Here is a 17,140-nt window from a genome sequence, read left to right on the forward strand (position 1 = left end):
AATTCTCACCACGTTCACTTTGAAGGCGTAGAGCAGGTCCACAGGAAGAGCAGCCACCAGGTCCAGGAGGAACCAGGTGCTGATGTAATGCACGAAGATGGCACGTGGGTCGAAGATCACCTGGCCGGACTTACTGACAAAGGTGGTGCGGAAATTCAAGACGATGTCTGTGGGAGGAGGGAGAAATGATGTTAAAATCTGGGCCACTGGGGCTCTGCCAACTTGATAGTCCATGCATTACAAACGGTTCCCTCAGTTTTCCATCCTTTGATGCGGTTTTACCACAATAGTGGCATGGTAATGCAGCATCAAATAAGCGGTTCACTGGTCAGTGCTGAATCCCCATAAATAACCATTTATCTAGGCGGTTGAGGTCAAAAACATGTAAATATTTAATTATGTTTTGGTGAATTAAATGCTGTGCGATGCTGGGGAAAAAATTTGAAATGGGAAAACTTAAAGCGTGCGTTTCTTAACTTACTGGCCCAATACTCGTGTACTGTCATCAATTTTGACCTCAGATTTAGCACTGCGGAAAGCAAAACCCTGCATGGATCAGTCCAGCCTGGACATCTAGGTGATGTACCTGGGTACATCAGAGATGAGATTTAGGCTGAAACTAAAAACGCTTCTTTTCCCTAAATATTAGGACTGTTCTGGTGCTGTGTGCGGCTATCTCTATTTGCTAGATGTGTGAGCCGGATCCTATGAGTCTACACAGCGCGGGGACACACTGTCACTAGTGTCACCAGGCGCTTTACAAAGTTGATTATTATTATTATTATTATTATTATTATTATTATTATTATTATTATTATGTGCTTCAGCCTTATTTGACCATGTCATTGAGAAGTACCTGAAGCAGAGTGTGCCAAGGGTACACACTTATATGTACTCTCTCAATCCAGGAAGACCACTGGGATCATGACGATGATAAGTTTGATTTTCAGACATTCCATAAGGAATTTGGGAACATATGCGAGAATTTGATGGTGACACTTTGTGGACATTTCACTAGGCTTTTTGGAGAATTTGATGCAGAAATGTAGTAAACATTTAACAGGGAAAGAGGCTGATCTTTTGGGAAATGAGGAAATGTAATGAGGTCTACATTGAACTGCTGTAATCATTGATTTTAGGGGCCAGTTAATGGGAAATCTGGCAATATGAGATGCTATTTTAATGGGGTCATTTTGTGCAATGGAGTCATTATACCAAATTCATGGGGGGGGGTGATAGTGACAGTTCAAACTTTCACTCTGACCTTGGACCCAGAGGACATGAGATTGCATGTTTCTTGATCACTTGGGCCACAAAGCTGTCTAGTGGCTGTCAATAAGGGGATACCTACTCCGAAGTGACACCCGAATATCTGAGGGGTTTTGCAAAATTTCATCCAGATAGCATGAGGACATTTCATGGAGGTTTTAGGGAGACATGCAGATCTCTGATGATGTTTTGGGGACATTTCTGGAAGCCGTTGGACAAATTTGATGTTGATATGTGGGGTCAATTCATAACGTTTTTTTAAGACAGTGAAGGTATATTGAGGACACTTCATGAAGATTTTTGGGACATTTGGTGGTGGTTTTGTGGAGCATTATCGTGAAGGTGTGGGGTCGCTTTAGTCCTAGCCCTGGATTTCTACGCTTGAAACTCTTTCCTAGAGCAGGGCTGCATGACAGGGTCTGTCTGAGTCTACCTCAGCAATATATTTGGGTCAGTTTACAAAGGTAACATACACTTCTGACTCATAGTACTAAACCGTGAGCCTCACTATAACTTTAAGACTGCACAATATGACTGACATGCAAAACAATCCTTTCCATTCGTAGACAGGCCTACATTTTGCTAAAGTCTGACCTTCTCGAAATTTCCACTGAAAGGTACCCCAAGTGAACCACACAGGGACGAAGCCCCGCACTCTTCCTCTTGTTATCTGTAATTCATCTGACGAAATCATGCCGAACTCAACACTTTGCCACAAATTCACACAGACAAGGCAGAACTTGACATTATTTTTCAATATTTGTAAAAATATTGGTACTCATAGAATTTTGTTTTAGGAGTTTAGATTCTTTTTTGCCTAAACAAGGAAAACCTGAGTATGATTTTAGCAACTTTGCTGCTTTCATCAGGTTTCTGTGTCTTCACTATGGGACTTGACATTTTTGGCCTTAAACTTGTGACTTGATTGATCAGTTAAATATTCTTTAAGGCTTGGTGTTGGTGTGAAAAGAAGACTTTCCGAATAACTACTTTTTGGGGATTCCTAAATGTTTCAAAAACAAATCCATGACAGAGCATCCAGGAATTTAGATTTTAACAATCAAGATATACAACTGATACATCCAGGGTAAAGAAGTACAAGCATCAGCCAAGCGCTCTTCGGAGTGAGGTCCACCACCTTTTGGCAAGTGCTCGCTTGGTGGGTGAACTGCCTACTTTGAATGTATTCTTCTGTTGCCTCCCCTTTCAACAGGCGCAATTGTGTGCACAGCCCTACCCAGGATGAAGAGGACCTCTACCGAGAGGTCGCAGACGCTGGGGGGTCCGCGTGGAGAGGGCGTGCCACCTTCGTCCTTGGCGGTGTTAAAGCAGACGCTGTAGGGCACAGTGACGGCTACGTAGAGGGTGGCCAGCAGAATAAGGCAATCCCAGCCAGCCTTGAAGGTGCCAAAGTGCAGCAGGATTAAGGGCGACCTGCGAACGGAGGCCACCTTGTACTCGGGTAGTGAGGGTTTCTCCCCGAAGACACCCTGAAAAAGGCAGCAGGAACAAAAGGGATGTTAATAGCTTCTTTCTGTCTCACATCCATCTCCCATTGTTATAGTACTCTCTGTTGGTGTATTTTTAACACATCTACCACTTTCAGCCCATCTTATTATCTCTCTCACTTGCAACCATTAGCCAGGCATGTGTTACCTTCACAGGCTTCGTTGTACTCTCTTTCAACATGCACCTCCCTCTTCTTATCACTGTCTCTTCCCATTTTTTTCTGTATCTCTGTCTATTCCTCTTCACCCTAGTAATCTCTCCAGTCTCGATTCTTATTCTTCATCTCTTGCGATTCTCTTCCTCTCAATCCATTCATAAACACTTCCTCTATCCATCTCTTTTGCTCTCCTTGTGTGAACCCTCTGTTTTCTCTAGCATGTTGCCTTATACCCTCCTCGCCTTTCTCATCTCTGTGCTACTTTCAGACAAAAATGATCATAACCTGTTCATGGGGGGACACCTTATTGCAAGGACTTGACACCTCACTGTAGTAAGGAATACTGAATCCAAAATATTGATGGGTCACAATATCATGACCATTATATATATATATATATAATTTTATTTTTTTCACTGAAAAAACCCTAGGTTTCAGGCACGTTATAGTTAGGAATTCGCATTTAAAAAAAATTAGAAACATATTTAACTTTCCGAAAAACACATTCACTGGATGATGTCATGAGTGATGTCATTTAAGATGTCATCAGTTATGTCACTGACCATGTCATGACTGATGTAATATGTGACGTCATCAGCAGTGCATTGTGGGCGCGCGAGTTATAGTTAGCTGAACTAACTATAACGGGGAATTTCAATGGTTATGTACAAGTGAAATGTCCAGCTAACTATAACGCCCCTGAAACCTGTTTTTTTCAGTGAATTTCTAGGTTTTTTTAAAATGCTAATTCCTAACTATAACATGCCTGAAACCTATGGTTTCTTCAAAGGTTTTTTTAAATGCTAATTTGTAACTATAACGTGCCTGAAACCTATGTTTTTTCAGTGAATTTCTAAGTTTTTTTAAATGCTAGTTTCTACCAATGCCTACAGTGAAGAAAGAAGAAAAAACACACAGAAAGAAGCAAAAGAAATGCAGAAAGAAGCAACAGAAGTCCTCAAAGACGAAGAAAAGTGCAGGAAGAAGGAAGACGTGCAGAAAGAACAAACAGAGGAGCAGAAAGAGGCGTTGTTGCATAATCATTCTGTACCCTCAACTATTTCAGACGGGTACTGGTGTTAACTGACTCTGACTAACCAGTCCTAGAGCTAGTGCAATGCTAAAAGACACTTAGAATACAGTGAAAACACCTACATACACTAGGGAACACTATGAGTTGGGTTACCCCTGTGATTAGCATAACCTCCTCTGTAAGCCCCTGGTACATAATAGCGCAGGGGGATTTAAACTACCTCTTAAAACGCGCCTCAGGGTGCGTTTGCACAGTGATGAAGGGAGGGGGAGAGCCTGAGGTGACATGTGTGCAAACACGCCCTGTGGGCGTTTTAAGTTGTGGGATAAAGTCCCGTTGAATCCTGAGGGTCCCTGGGGTCCAAGTAGCCCACTAGGTACCTCCAGTAAGCGCCACAGAGCTGCATTGCAGAGAGATGTAAAAAGAGGCACGGCTTACACCACCTCTCTGCAACGCAACGCAGTGGCGCTTACTGGAAACACCCTGTGGCCGTTTTAAGTTGGGGGAGTAAGTACCCTTGAATCCTGTGGGCCCCTAAGGTTCAACTAGCCCACTAGGTAACTCCAGTAAGCACCACATAGCTGCGTTGCAGAGAGGTGTAAAAAGGGGCACAGTCTAGACCACCTCTCTGCCACGCAGCGCAGTGGTGCCTATTGGAGGCACCTGGTGGGCTAGTTGCCCCACCTGGAGCCCTCAGAATTGAAGGGGAATTATTTCCCCAACATACAGCTGGTCATCGGGAGGGTGCGCGGATACTACGTGCCCATAGATATATATGTATTTTTTGATTTTCTCAGCAACTACTGAACGGATTTCCACCATTTAACAAAAAGGCACCTTTCTAAACCAAGGGCTACCTGTTTGCCAAATTTGGAGTAATTCCGTTCAGCACTTCGGGCTGTAGCCGTGGCTAAAGTTTCCTATGGAAAATTGCATTGGGAAAACATGTTTTGGGACCCCCTTTTTTCTCGGCCCCCGCTTGTCGAATCACCCCACAACTTTCAAGATAGAAGCGGACTAGGGCGGGCCATAAGTTTTGAGAATTTCGCAATGATTCGTCGACTGGCGCCAAAGTTATTGGAAATAGAATGTTGCGGTTTCCTATGGAAAATAGGTCCTAACTATAACTACCTAATGGCGACCGCCAGTAGGTAATATATATATATATATATATATATATATATATATATATATATATATATATTATCACCAAGATATGTATATGTGGAGTTTGGCATAGACCAAAAGTATATATACTTATCCTTCTATTTTGTCCGTCGACATTCTGGTCACAATATTGTTTCCCGTCGATAGTTTAGATGCAGTATTCCCAGCCCACAACTTCACATCCTTTGCAAGCACCCATACTCTGGATGTGGTCATACCACATCCACGTGGTCATATCTGTCAGGTTGGTCATATCTTATCCAGATTGGTTATACCTTGTTCAAAGTGTGTTTGTTCTTGGCCTGCTTCTGTAAATGACCTGACAGGTGGTAGAGAACTGCTCTGCTTCTGCGGCGATTGCCGTTGAATGCTCTAGCTCCAGATCTGCCGTATAGCCTGCGGCCACCTATACAGACAAAACAATAAAAGAAGAAGAGCCTCAGATCACTGCAAGCTAGAGAACACTTACCTCAAAATCAATGTAGACTGGATGATAGGTACCCTAGATTTCTATAGGCTATGGGACATCTACCTCCACATCACCCAACACTGCAGAGCACATGCTCCATATCACTACAGACTGGAGGACTGTACCCCAGATCACTACATGCTGAAGCACATATCCTCAAATGGCTGGAGGACATGCTCCCCTGATGACTATTGACTGGAGGACACACACAATGAAATCAATGCAGGATGGAAATGACTAAGAATGATTCCCCTGTAACAAGAGAGTGACCCTTTACCACCTAATTTTAGAAGGGCGGACCCTAATACAGGCAACATAGTTCTTAAGAGAGGAAACCTATTCTGGGGTAGTAACATTTAGTTTATGAGCATTTTCCTGTTTTGGAGTGAGCCTTAATAAGCCTTGCCCCCTCCTCACTGCATTTCTCCTGAATGTATGGCAGAAGATCCTCAACCCTTGCCCCGTGTGTCATGGCGGTCTCCGGTCTAACCAGCATGTTTGGTTCTTATGGTCCACAGCTTCAGGTGCTAGGACGACATCAAGGCTTGCACCCACAATTTTCGTGACCATAGTTCCTCCAGTCTGATCACCGCTTAAGTGTTATGGCAGTACCTCAGTCTGAATTATGCACCTGTGCCCTTATCAGCTTTGGGCAGTTTAGCAGTGCTCCATCCTTACCTATGACTTTGGTGACTATGGCAGTATTTCATCGCTCCCCGATGGTGTGCTGTATGACAGTACTATAGCTTATTACTGACTCTCGCCAGTGCAGAAGTACTGTACTCTAACCATCGTCTTTTGACACTTGCAATATATGGTTTTACCCCGGGTGTTCAACACTTTGGCAGTACTAAAGTCTCACCCTTGCTTGGGGCACAATAGTAGTACTGAAGTCCCTTCTATAACTTTTACCACCGTTATAATACTCCAGACTCACTCCCAGCTATAGTCATCATGGAAAGCACTCCTGTCTCACCATCGCTTTTAGACACCATGCGAGTACAGTGGTCTCACTCCGGCCCAGGACACAATGGCGGTGCGCTAGTTTTACCCACTGCTTCACCGTGCAGTACTCTGATCTCACCCTCGACTTTGAGAACAAGGGCAGTGCTATAGCCCTAACTCCCGCAGGCCAGTACTCCTGCTCCACCTTTTGCTTTGGACCCTACAGCAGAACAGTCACCTTACACATGGCTTCAGGCCCTGTGGCAGTTCTCCAAACTCACTCAAACGTTTTCCAATGTGCCTGTTCTCTGCTTTTGAATCGAACCTTGGGACTCATGACGGTACTGTGTTCGACTGCCCCGTTTAGGCACTTTGATAATACTCTGGTCTCAGGCAACAACCTCAGGGCGCCATGGCAGTACTCATGTCTCACCTGATTCCTTCCAGCTCTCGGGCCCAGTTCGGGCCTTAGCTTCGGTGATGTCTTTATGAGAGACAAGGTACAGCACCACCTCACCCTTCTCATTCTTTATCGGGACCACGTCCAGAAGACACCAGAAAGGCACACCTGTGAGGAAAGAGTGCAGAATTAAACTACAAATCTGGGAGTAGCCCTGCATAGAAAACAATGTTCCCTTGGCCTTCATGTGGTTTTCAAAAAACACTTGAAGGTCACAAGATCTTCACGAATTGACTTGTGTCTGAAAACTGTGACTTTTGCAGTGCTCTAATCACCCGTTCTCAACTTTTGGTCTGCAGGTGTAAGTTGAGGTTCATTTTCTTTGATAATGTTGAATCTCTCGCAATTAAAAGCTATACAGAGTATCCATTGGCTTAGAAAATGCTTACAAGACTAATACGTGCCTGAGAAAAACTCCACTCAGGTGTAGTCAAAGGGACAGAAAAAGTCTGAAAATATGTAAAGGCCAATAATCTAGAACTATGTGGAAATGTCTTCGAATTAGTAAGTAAGCTACACCCACCTTGGTATAATAAGTGGAACCAGGGGTCTCCACTTACCCAAATTCTATGATTCAGGAAAAATCCCTTCATCTTCCTGCAGCTCAAATCCTTAACTGACAAACTTTGGAGTGCTTTGAAAGAGTGACTCCAGCACTAAGAGGAGTTTTACATTAAAAATAAGGGTTCAATGAGGCCTACTCTTCTTAACATAGCACATTTTTTCAGCGTTTCATTATATTTTTCAAGGGGCTGTGGGTGACAAAGGTATTTTGTGGTTCTGCAGACTTTAAATATTTAAAACATTTACAAAATCTGAACTAAAACTTAAAAGATCCTTCTTTCCGAATCACCATTTGGAAAAAATGCAGCCCTCTTTAAGAGATGCTTACAATTACAGGACTAAATAAAACAAAAAACAGAGAAACAGCAAAATAATAAAATCAAATTCAAATTTCAAAAGCTTTATTCGACAGGTTGTCATAAAAGCAACACACAATACATCACAATACAATACAATATAAATAATACATGACAATACATATTAAAAAGTTATTACATTCACTGATTGCTGTCGTTTTGTAGTACAACATTTTTCTAAAAATCATTTATGTCCAATTAAAAATTACGACATAAATAAAACCAATTTTAAGAACAACAAGTAATTTGCTAGCTATCATCATGTGGCTGAAAAGTGCGAGTATGTATAATCCAAGCCCACTTTAAGAATTTCGCTACAGCAACCGCTATACAGGGTGAGCAGTCTGACTGTAATATCCTTAGGGCTTCTATATGCCTCCGAGTGCCCAGATTTAAGCAGATGGGTTTTAGCCATTTGCGACGAGGGGCAACATAAAGGGGGCATACAAAAAATAAATGTGCTATGGTCTCAACCAAGTTTAAACAGTTATCACATTTATCGTCTCTTAATAGTGTCCATTTGGAGGTAAAAGCTTTTACAGAAAGTGTCCCGACCCTGAATTGAAAATACAATTTGTGGTCTAGAGGGCTCTCTATGATATCCCAGTATGCCTCACACAGGGGACGTGATTTATAATCTAGAAAACGGCCAGTTAAGTTGGTATTAATTCTACCTCTATAAATTTTTACCCAGACCATTTCCCAATATTTATCTTTCAGTTGCTTTTTTGATGTGAAAGTTGACATGTCAGGTTCTTCCCATAACTGGCTGAGTTCCAGGTCTTATAAGAGTGTCCTTAGGTCCTTAAGCCACTGGATTGCATGGAAACGATCTGCCTTGATCACATCCCTCAATGCAGTGGCGTAATGAGCCAATTCTGGAGTGATACAGATTCGTCTCCAATACACTAATGGTCAGAATCTCGCTGTGTCCACCACATTTTTTCTACCTAAGTCAAGAAGCAACAGAGCAGTAGGGGTGCTTTGGGGAACGCCAACCAACCTACGTAAACATTTTCTCTCCGATGTTGGCAGTTGGCTCAAGTTTGAAAATCCCCACAACTCTGATCCATACAAAGTAGCACTTAATACTTTTATATGATAAATCTCCAAAGCAGGTGTAATAGGCTTTGTAAGAGAGGATTTATGTTTGGAGGATAGGGCACCTGCAAGTTGATGGAATTTTAAAGTGGCCATGTCTGTGTGACCTTTCCAACCCATGTTGCTCTGAAGTAGAATACCTAAGTAGGTGAAGGCCTCCACTTCCTCTAAGGGAATATCATTCAGGATGATTTTGCCTTTGAAGGTTTTCCCCTGGTTCAGGGACATGAACGTGGTTTTTGAGGTGTTAATCTCAAGTCCACGCAGTTGACAAAATTCCCCAAATGCATTAACAACCTTCTGTAGCCCACTCGGAGTCCGCGAGATAATCAACGTATCGTCCGCGAACATGAGGACAGGTACCCGGATCCCCGCTAGAACAGGAGCATCTGTGGGGGAACTGCGTAGGTGGTCCACTATACCATTTATGTATAGTGAGAACAGTGTGGGTGCCAAGCAACATCCCTGCCGAACACCCCGCTCGACAGGGAATGCGTCGGTAACCTCACCCTGTGCTCCCCATTCAATTCTAGCGAAGTTGTTCTCATGTAGGCGGACGACGAAGGTCAATAGCTCAGGAGACATCCCTAATTCAGCCAAAACCTTCCACAGTTTAGAGCGGGGGACTAAATCGAAAGCCGATTTTAGGTTTACAAAGACTGCATAAAGTGTCCCTTTAGTTAAAACAACATTCCTCTAATAAAGTGCAATAAAATAGAAGACTTGATCAATAGAACTAGTGCTGGGGCGAAAACCGGCTTGGAATGGGGATAAAATATTGTGTTCCACTACCCATGTTTGTATTTTGTTTTAAACTAGCCGACCAATGAGCTTTTGAGCTGAGTCTATAAAACTAATAGGTCTATAGTTACTTGGGAGGGATTTGTAACCCTTCTTGAAGTCCGGAATTATTTCAGCTTCTTTCCACGAGAAAGGAATCGGACCACCCCCAGCCACTGCATTAGCTAGAAATGAAAAATACTGGCACCAAGACAGTCTATCACTTAAAAAGACATCAGCAGGGATACCGTCCATGCCTGGAGCTCTGCTGTTAGTCACACAATCTAAAGCTATGCTCACATCCTTCGTAGTAAAAAGCTGGCTTTGGTAAAAGATGGTTGGTGGTAGCGGAGACTCTGTCTCTGCCAAACTACAGGCATATTGTGGTTTGAAGAAATCCAACCACTGGGATTTAGCAACATTCTTTTGTGGGGGTTCTGCTAATCCTCCCCTATCCCATTTCATGATATTCCAAAATCGCTTGGAGGCTTTTACTACACAAGCTGATTTCAAATCCCGACACCTGTCCTCGTCCCACTGTCTTTTGGCAATTCTCTGTGTGCGTCTATATGAATCCCTTGCCTCTCTCACTTTGAAGGGATTCTTTGACCTTAGTTCCACGCTCAGATTTTGGCGGGCTAATTTACATGCATCGTTATATCACCTGGCCATGTGCGACTTTTTACCTCCCTTTTCCAAATTTATGGCCTTACTAAACAAAGATTTAAGTCTAGAAAAAAGATTTGTGTGTGCCTCTAGCATTATTTTGGGGAAATCCGGGCTACAGGTTAATGGATTCAGATAGGCTAATTCACTGACAACCTCGGTTTTAAGCGCCTCAAATTTCTCAGGGTTCTCAATGAATTTACCCCATTTAAAGTGGCGCATATTATTTGAGGCAACTATGTCCAATGTGTCCATCCCTCCCCTTGGGGTGTCATCTCTAACCCCCAAATGTGCTTGAAATATTGAACAGAGGGGGTTGTGGTCACTTTCCAGCCTAGGTTTAACGGCCATATCTACCAAATAATGCCATGATCTTATGTCCACCAACAAATAATCTATTTGACTACTATACCTTCCATTATCAAAAGTGTTTTCTCCCTGTCGATCAGAGGGGGTTCTTCCATTAGCTGCTCTAAGCCCTCTTTCTAGGCACATAGCCTTTAGTTGTATGGCTGCAGCTGTCCATCTCTTTACAGTGGGTACTTCGAGTTGTGGAATTCCCCAACTGTTATCTTCATCTGCAGTGAGAATCTGGTCCTCTTAGCTGAGTGGTTCAAAGGTTGTATTAAAATCATCACCCACTATAGGAATAAACTGCTCAGAGAGGACCTCAAGCTGGGAGTCAAGAGCGGCTATTACCTCAGATTTATGTCCCCCTACTAGCCCCCTAGCATAGACATTAAAAATAGCCACCCTAATACCATATGTCCATAATGTGATGCATTGGGGACATCATTTGATGCGCCTTACATCTTAGGTTCTGACGGACACAGCTTATAAGCCCACCAACTGGCCGACCTTTTGATTTTTTGATAGCGGGAACATAGAAGTTAAGAAACCCCAGACGAAAGACTGGAGCTGTTGACCAAGTCTCCTGGAAAAGGTTGATATCATGCTGGTCAATAAACCTGCCCCATTCGGGAGATGATATTTTATTGCCAATTCCCGCTATATTCCATGTGAGCAGGGACAACCTTTCCTTGTTTTGGGACATAGTAGATACATGCAAAGAATACTCCACTCCTGGAATGTCACCCTCTGTCTTTGTTGGTTGCTCTATGAGCTTTGGGGATTGGACTCCGGCAGATCACTACCTGTTATACAAAAATCACGCTCCCTGGTAGAGTTCAAACCTGTCACGGGCAGAGGATCACTGATATGGGTAGACGCAACATTCACTTGTGGTGGTTCCAATGATTTTAACAATGGTTGCAAGTCTTTACTAGTAACTACCTTACCCTGATCCAGAGGATCGTACATTCTACTATGCAATGGTTTTTTCTCCCTGAAAGTAGTTATGATCACCATACAGTCAATCGCATTCCTCCATGTCCGTCAGAACCCCAAACCGATTTCTCAAGCTGACTCCACCCATCATAAGTGGGGTAGCTCTTCCAGATAGCCCAGGTGGATGGAAACGTCTTGACCTAAATCGTAAAAGAATTCTAAGGTCAGTTGAATTCTTGATGAGTTCCTTAATTTTGGAGGAAGTAAATTGGCCAGCACATCAATCAGCACCTGAGGACTCGAAAAATTCATTGCTATGCAATCGCCCCTGAATTTTTTCTTACGATCGCCTAGCCATGTCACCCTTCTAGCCATTATGATTTCCCCTGCAAGTTGTTGTTTGCCCCTAGGGGATATCCTCATATTATTAGTCAACCAATGCGAGGCTTTGTCAACTAAAGAGGCTGCTGTTTCCACTTGGCCAGGTCCCAGAGGTGGGGCATTAGCCAAGACAAGTACTAGGGGTAGGGCCTCAGGTATGAATTGGAATGACTCTCTCACGTGTGGGGGTTCCGTATCTGTATCTGAGGAGGCACCTACACCAATAGCTACAGTAGTGATGTGCGTGGTCCCTTTCTCCTGGTTTATTGGACCACTAGTATGTTTTATGGCAGTAGTTGCGAGGTCTTGATCTTTAGGTACTACCCCCTCTACGGCCAAAATGCCCTGAGCAAAAAAATTACATTCTGGTGTCAAATTAGAATGTGATAAACAGAAAAAATGGGAAACTCAATAGACCTCTTTTAGGCTTGGGCAATATAGTACAGTAACAATATCAGGTAAAGGTGCCTACAAGGGATTAATTTTCATAATTTCTTAGATAGATTCAGAAATGAATTTTAATAAGCCAAATCAGTAGCTTATTTTGAATGAAATTTCAAAACAATTCTTTATTTTAACGTGAATCAATCTTGAAAAAAACCTTAATATAAAAGAACAATACAAGACAGGTGTATACTTATTCAAGCACAAATGTATGTGAAAGAAATTGTGTATCAGGTAGAAGGTTACATTATCCAATTAACATAAAACAAAAGTGACCGAAATTTAACAATTTTTTGATGACAAAAGTGTCAATGAGATAAAAAACATAGCAAAAAAGTTTAAAATCTCGCTCACAAAAACCAGACAGGAAATAGATTGTTTCTGATTGTATTTAGCTGTTAAAAATCTGTAAAATTGGAAAACTGGAAGCCTTAATTATAATTTTATTAGAACAGTAGGAGCGCTTTATAGCACGCAGATGTACTTAGAACAGGTATATAAACCCTTTTAGTTTTAAAGCATATCACAGGAAAGTATTATTATCACTGGAAAATGGGACAGCACTATTGGCTTTGAAGTACTGTACCCTGAAGATATCATTTTACCATAACATGAATGGGTACAACAGTACAAAAGGATGAAAAATGGAAAGGAAACAGCATTGCCAGGGTGAAGTATTATCCCGCCACCCCAGCCACAGAAGTGCAGTTCTCATTAGGTGGATGGGCACATGTGATTAGGCACATACTGTCACAGTGGATAAGAGCCAATGGTTGCAGTTGGATGACCCATTACTCATGCTGTACGCTGTGGTGGGCAGAAGTAGTGACTGAGGGTACACAAGACCAATGGATCAAGAGGGCCACCAAAAGCCCCATTGTGTATGTATTTGTGCTTTTTAGGTTTTGTGTTAGGCAGAACACAAGGGGCTTTTAGACAGACCTCTTCATACACTGGTCTGTTGTTGTGTCAATCACATATTGCTTTCAGCCCACTTTATCCATTGGATAACTTCAGTGAGTGATGCCATTCTTCTTCACAAGGAGCACATTTGCACACACAGTAGATATTTCATTTATCGGCAGGATCACTGTAGATACCCAACAACAAACAAACCAGGACAAAGCAAAACAAGCATTGGCAAAGCCAAAAGGCTGAGAGCCACCAACACCAAACCTATTTATGTATGAATTGGTTTGATTGCAGGATACTGATGAGATAGGTGACCTGTCTTAGGTCTGACTAAAAAAATGCTCTGGAACTTCTAGATGTGGCACAGTTGCCCAGTTAATCTGTAATCCAGGAGGAAGATCCTTTTTCCCTCTTTCCTGTTTTCAATCTCTATGTATGGTTCCCAGCACCGGGGTGCCTTCCTCAGTGTTACATTTAGTCCCCAGTCCATTTTCAGCCTACTGCTCCTGACCTGTAACCATTCCCACCTCTATGGTATACCTTTGCTCTGTTGTGGTGCTAGAGTCTAGTCAATGGAAAATCTCAAAATAATGTCCTGCTTCTGCAAAATCATGTCAATGCCTCAACAAATAATTTACAATAGGTGGCTCATGGATATGCAAAGACCTTGGACTGAACAGTGGACGCCTGAAGGGTTGGCACCATCTGCATAGTAGGGGCCTACATTACACCAGTGGTTTTGAGGATCCAATTTCCTGTGGGTCCCAATCACCTACTGTATCTCCCCTCATTTTAAAGTTCTAAGTCCCACCCACAGCAAATTTCTTACTCTCCTTTCACACCCTTTAAAAACACCACACCACCACCACTCGAGTCTAAATCCCCTTCCCTAATCAACGGATGGTCGTGTCATCCCTCCTGCCAATATCTTTCGTTATTCCCGTATGGTTCCAGTCACCCCATCGAGTCCCCCACATGGTCCTGTCCATTCATCCAATTACTTCTTGTCCTTGGGCAGAGTTCTAAATTTGAAATAAACATACGAGTGACAACAAATGAGCTTATGACTGACATCACAGTGATGTTGCATGGTCTTTGGAACTGAACAGGTCACGTGAAGTTGGTGAAAGGATAGAAATATTCATCCCTCACCTGTCGTTGGAGTGCTTTCTGCAACTTCATTTGGCAACTAGGAGCTGCTCTGGGCGCAGCATAAATTTGAGCTACATCATATCTGTAATTCTCGGTGGGAGAATGAGGCCGTTGTCATTGAGAGGGCCACTCAACCCCAAATCTATGAGTCTCACATGGGATTGGCTCCTTGCCCCCTCCAAGTGCCACCCACTAGAATCCTCCTAATCCTGGCCACTAACTCTGACCCTCCTGTAATTCAGGAAGAAACTGAAGACACGTCTCTACAATGAGCGTTACTCAATGACGCACTACCTGCCGATACCTGCGTTACCTCCGTGCCATGCGCTCGCACGTGCTGTCATTTCTCTCAATGCCGCACATCGTTACGTGCTCGGGCTACGCATGGTTTTCCTGCGCCAGAAGACGTTGCTCGCGAGATATTGAAACACTTCCAGTCTCGGCCACCACCCGTTGCACCCTCTCTTCCTGAAGGGTGCAACGCAGGTCTCTACAGCTTCCAGGACGCAGGGGTGCCCCCCCATTCCCATACAACCCAAGACTTGTGAGAATCTGCAAGGCATCTATGGGAGACTTAGAATCCTTCACCGCATTCTGCAAGGGGGGCCAACATTGTTTGTGTTACGTCACGCCCACTCCTCCCTGCTCCCGTAAAGTGTACTTCGGCCATGGACATGCTGTGAAAACAAAGGCTGCTGTGGGGAAGAGTATGGGCGACTTCTTTAAGTCCGTCGTCTTTCAGCATGCAGCGCTCTGTCATTCACCTCCCTGTATGCACTGGTGATCTATATGGCAACGCAAACACGTAAACAAAATAATACCTCTGGCATGCTGGAAGGTAATACGTCAGGCATCTACAAAGGAATTATTGCCCTAAACTGAATTTCAACCCATTTACTTTTTTTCACCAAAAAGGCATCTGCTGTGTTAAATCTATATTTCACTTTTCTGAGACAGTGGGCATCTGGAGATTAGGTGGTATATTTACAAGTCCCTATCGCCAGTACAACGCCACTTTTCATGACTTATGTCGTGGCGATTCGGGCTTCGCTTTATTCACAAGGTGGCGTTACCCCACTTAACGTGGCTTATGCTGCCTTGTAGTGGCTTAACGCTGCCTTATAAATAAGGCACTCTTTCACACTATACTTAGCGTGAAAGGGGAGGGCAATGGGTGTTGAAGTGGGCGTTCCACTGCAGCACCCATTGATTTTGAAGCTGCCCCATATTTACAAGGGTGGCGTAAATATGGGGCAGCGCCAAAATTAAGGCCAGGGATAACCGGGTCTTACCCTGGCGCAACAAGGAGAAATGTTTTTGCCGTTTCCATGCGTGCTGCACCACACATGGAAACAGCAAAACACCATTGATTTTTTATGTGCAGGAAGGTATCACTTCCTGCACATAAACAATCACTAAAAAATGGACGTTTTGTAACTTCTATGTGTGCTGTATTAAGCAGCACACATAGAAGCTGCAAAACGCCATTTAAAGATTGTACATAAACAATCTTCCCCTGCAACGCAGACACCCTTGCACTGTGGTGCAAGGGCGCCTGCGTTGGTGCTAGGCAGCTAAATTTAGCGTCAGCGCAGGGGGAAACACAGGACTGCACCATTTTGTTGTAAATATGGTGCAGTCCAGCATTTCAGAATTGGCGGAGCGCTGCATTAAGCCACGGAGGCTAACCCCAGGCTCCGCCACTTCAATTTTAAATATGCCCCTAGGTTCGTAAATGACCGTGAGGATAAGAGCAAACACCTGAGTGAAAGGTGAAAGAGTAAAAAAAGCGTTAAAGCAAGTGGGACTGATTCACTGAGACAGCGAGCAAAAAAAAAAATGAGGAAGTTATCAATGGAAAGAAAGAGAGGGCAAAGGAGAAAGCAAGGGTCAAGCTGAGCTTGGGTGTAGAAGGAGTACATGAGACTGTGAAAGAAAGGGTGTGAAAAAGCAGTTCTGACTAAGTATGAAAGATTGAGAGTAAGTATGACAGGGTGAATGATGAAGCTAAAGCGTGGGGGGTGCATTCATTATTATTTCAAGCAACTCGGAGCAGTAAGGGAACTTGCGGCGTTGCCTGAAAGGGGGAGAACAGAAATGCTCAAGACGGAGTATTTCTGCTCTCCCCTTGCACTGGCACACTGTGTGCTGCCTAGTCCCAATGCAGACACCCTGGCACCATAGTGCAGGGGAGCCTGCATTATAGGCAGCAGTGTTGTTCTGCAGGAACGGATGCTTTTCAACACAAAACAATCCTGAGAAGTATATTCCTCTTTCTCTGTGTGCTGCAAGATGCCTACCTGACACAGAGTGATGCAAGACAGCTGAGTTGCGTTACTTTGTATTTGATAAACCATGCAAAGTGGCTTTGTGTGGCTTAGTCAATGCCAAAAAAGGATTTTGAGTCTAGGCTCTGCCACACAAGTGACGGAACACAGTACAAAATCATAGTAAGCCTGGGCCCAAGTGTGAGGCAATAGAGTAATGT

The 17,140-nt window shown here is 43.4% G+C and overlaps 1 protein-coding gene across 1 annotated transcript in view; it reads right to left on the minus strand.

Moving 5' to 3' along the window:
• The window catches only part of KCNH3 (potassium voltage-gated channel subfamily H member 3), a 332,483-nt gene that overhangs the window by 196,445 nt on the left and 118,898 nt on the right, over positions 1–17,140 (minus strand). The window contains exons 3-6 of the mRNA XM_078658375.1: positions 6,983–7,117; positions 5,411–5,541; positions 2,507–2,759; positions 10–167 (exon numbers count right to left, since the gene is read on the minus strand). Coding sequence (XP_078514501.1) covers positions 10–167; positions 2,507–2,759; positions 5,411–5,541; positions 6,983–7,117 — 677 coding nt within the window. The remainder of the gene's footprint in view (positions 1–9; positions 168–2,506; positions 2,760–5,410; positions 5,542–6,982; positions 7,118–17,140) is intronic.

This window comes from Lissotriton helveticus, chromosome 1_1 (assembly GCF_964261635.1).
Source record: "Lissotriton helveticus chromosome 1_1, aLisHel1.1, whole genome shotgun sequence".
Classification (NCBI taxonomy): Eukaryota; Metazoa; Chordata; class Amphibia; order Caudata; family Salamandridae; genus Lissotriton; species Lissotriton helveticus.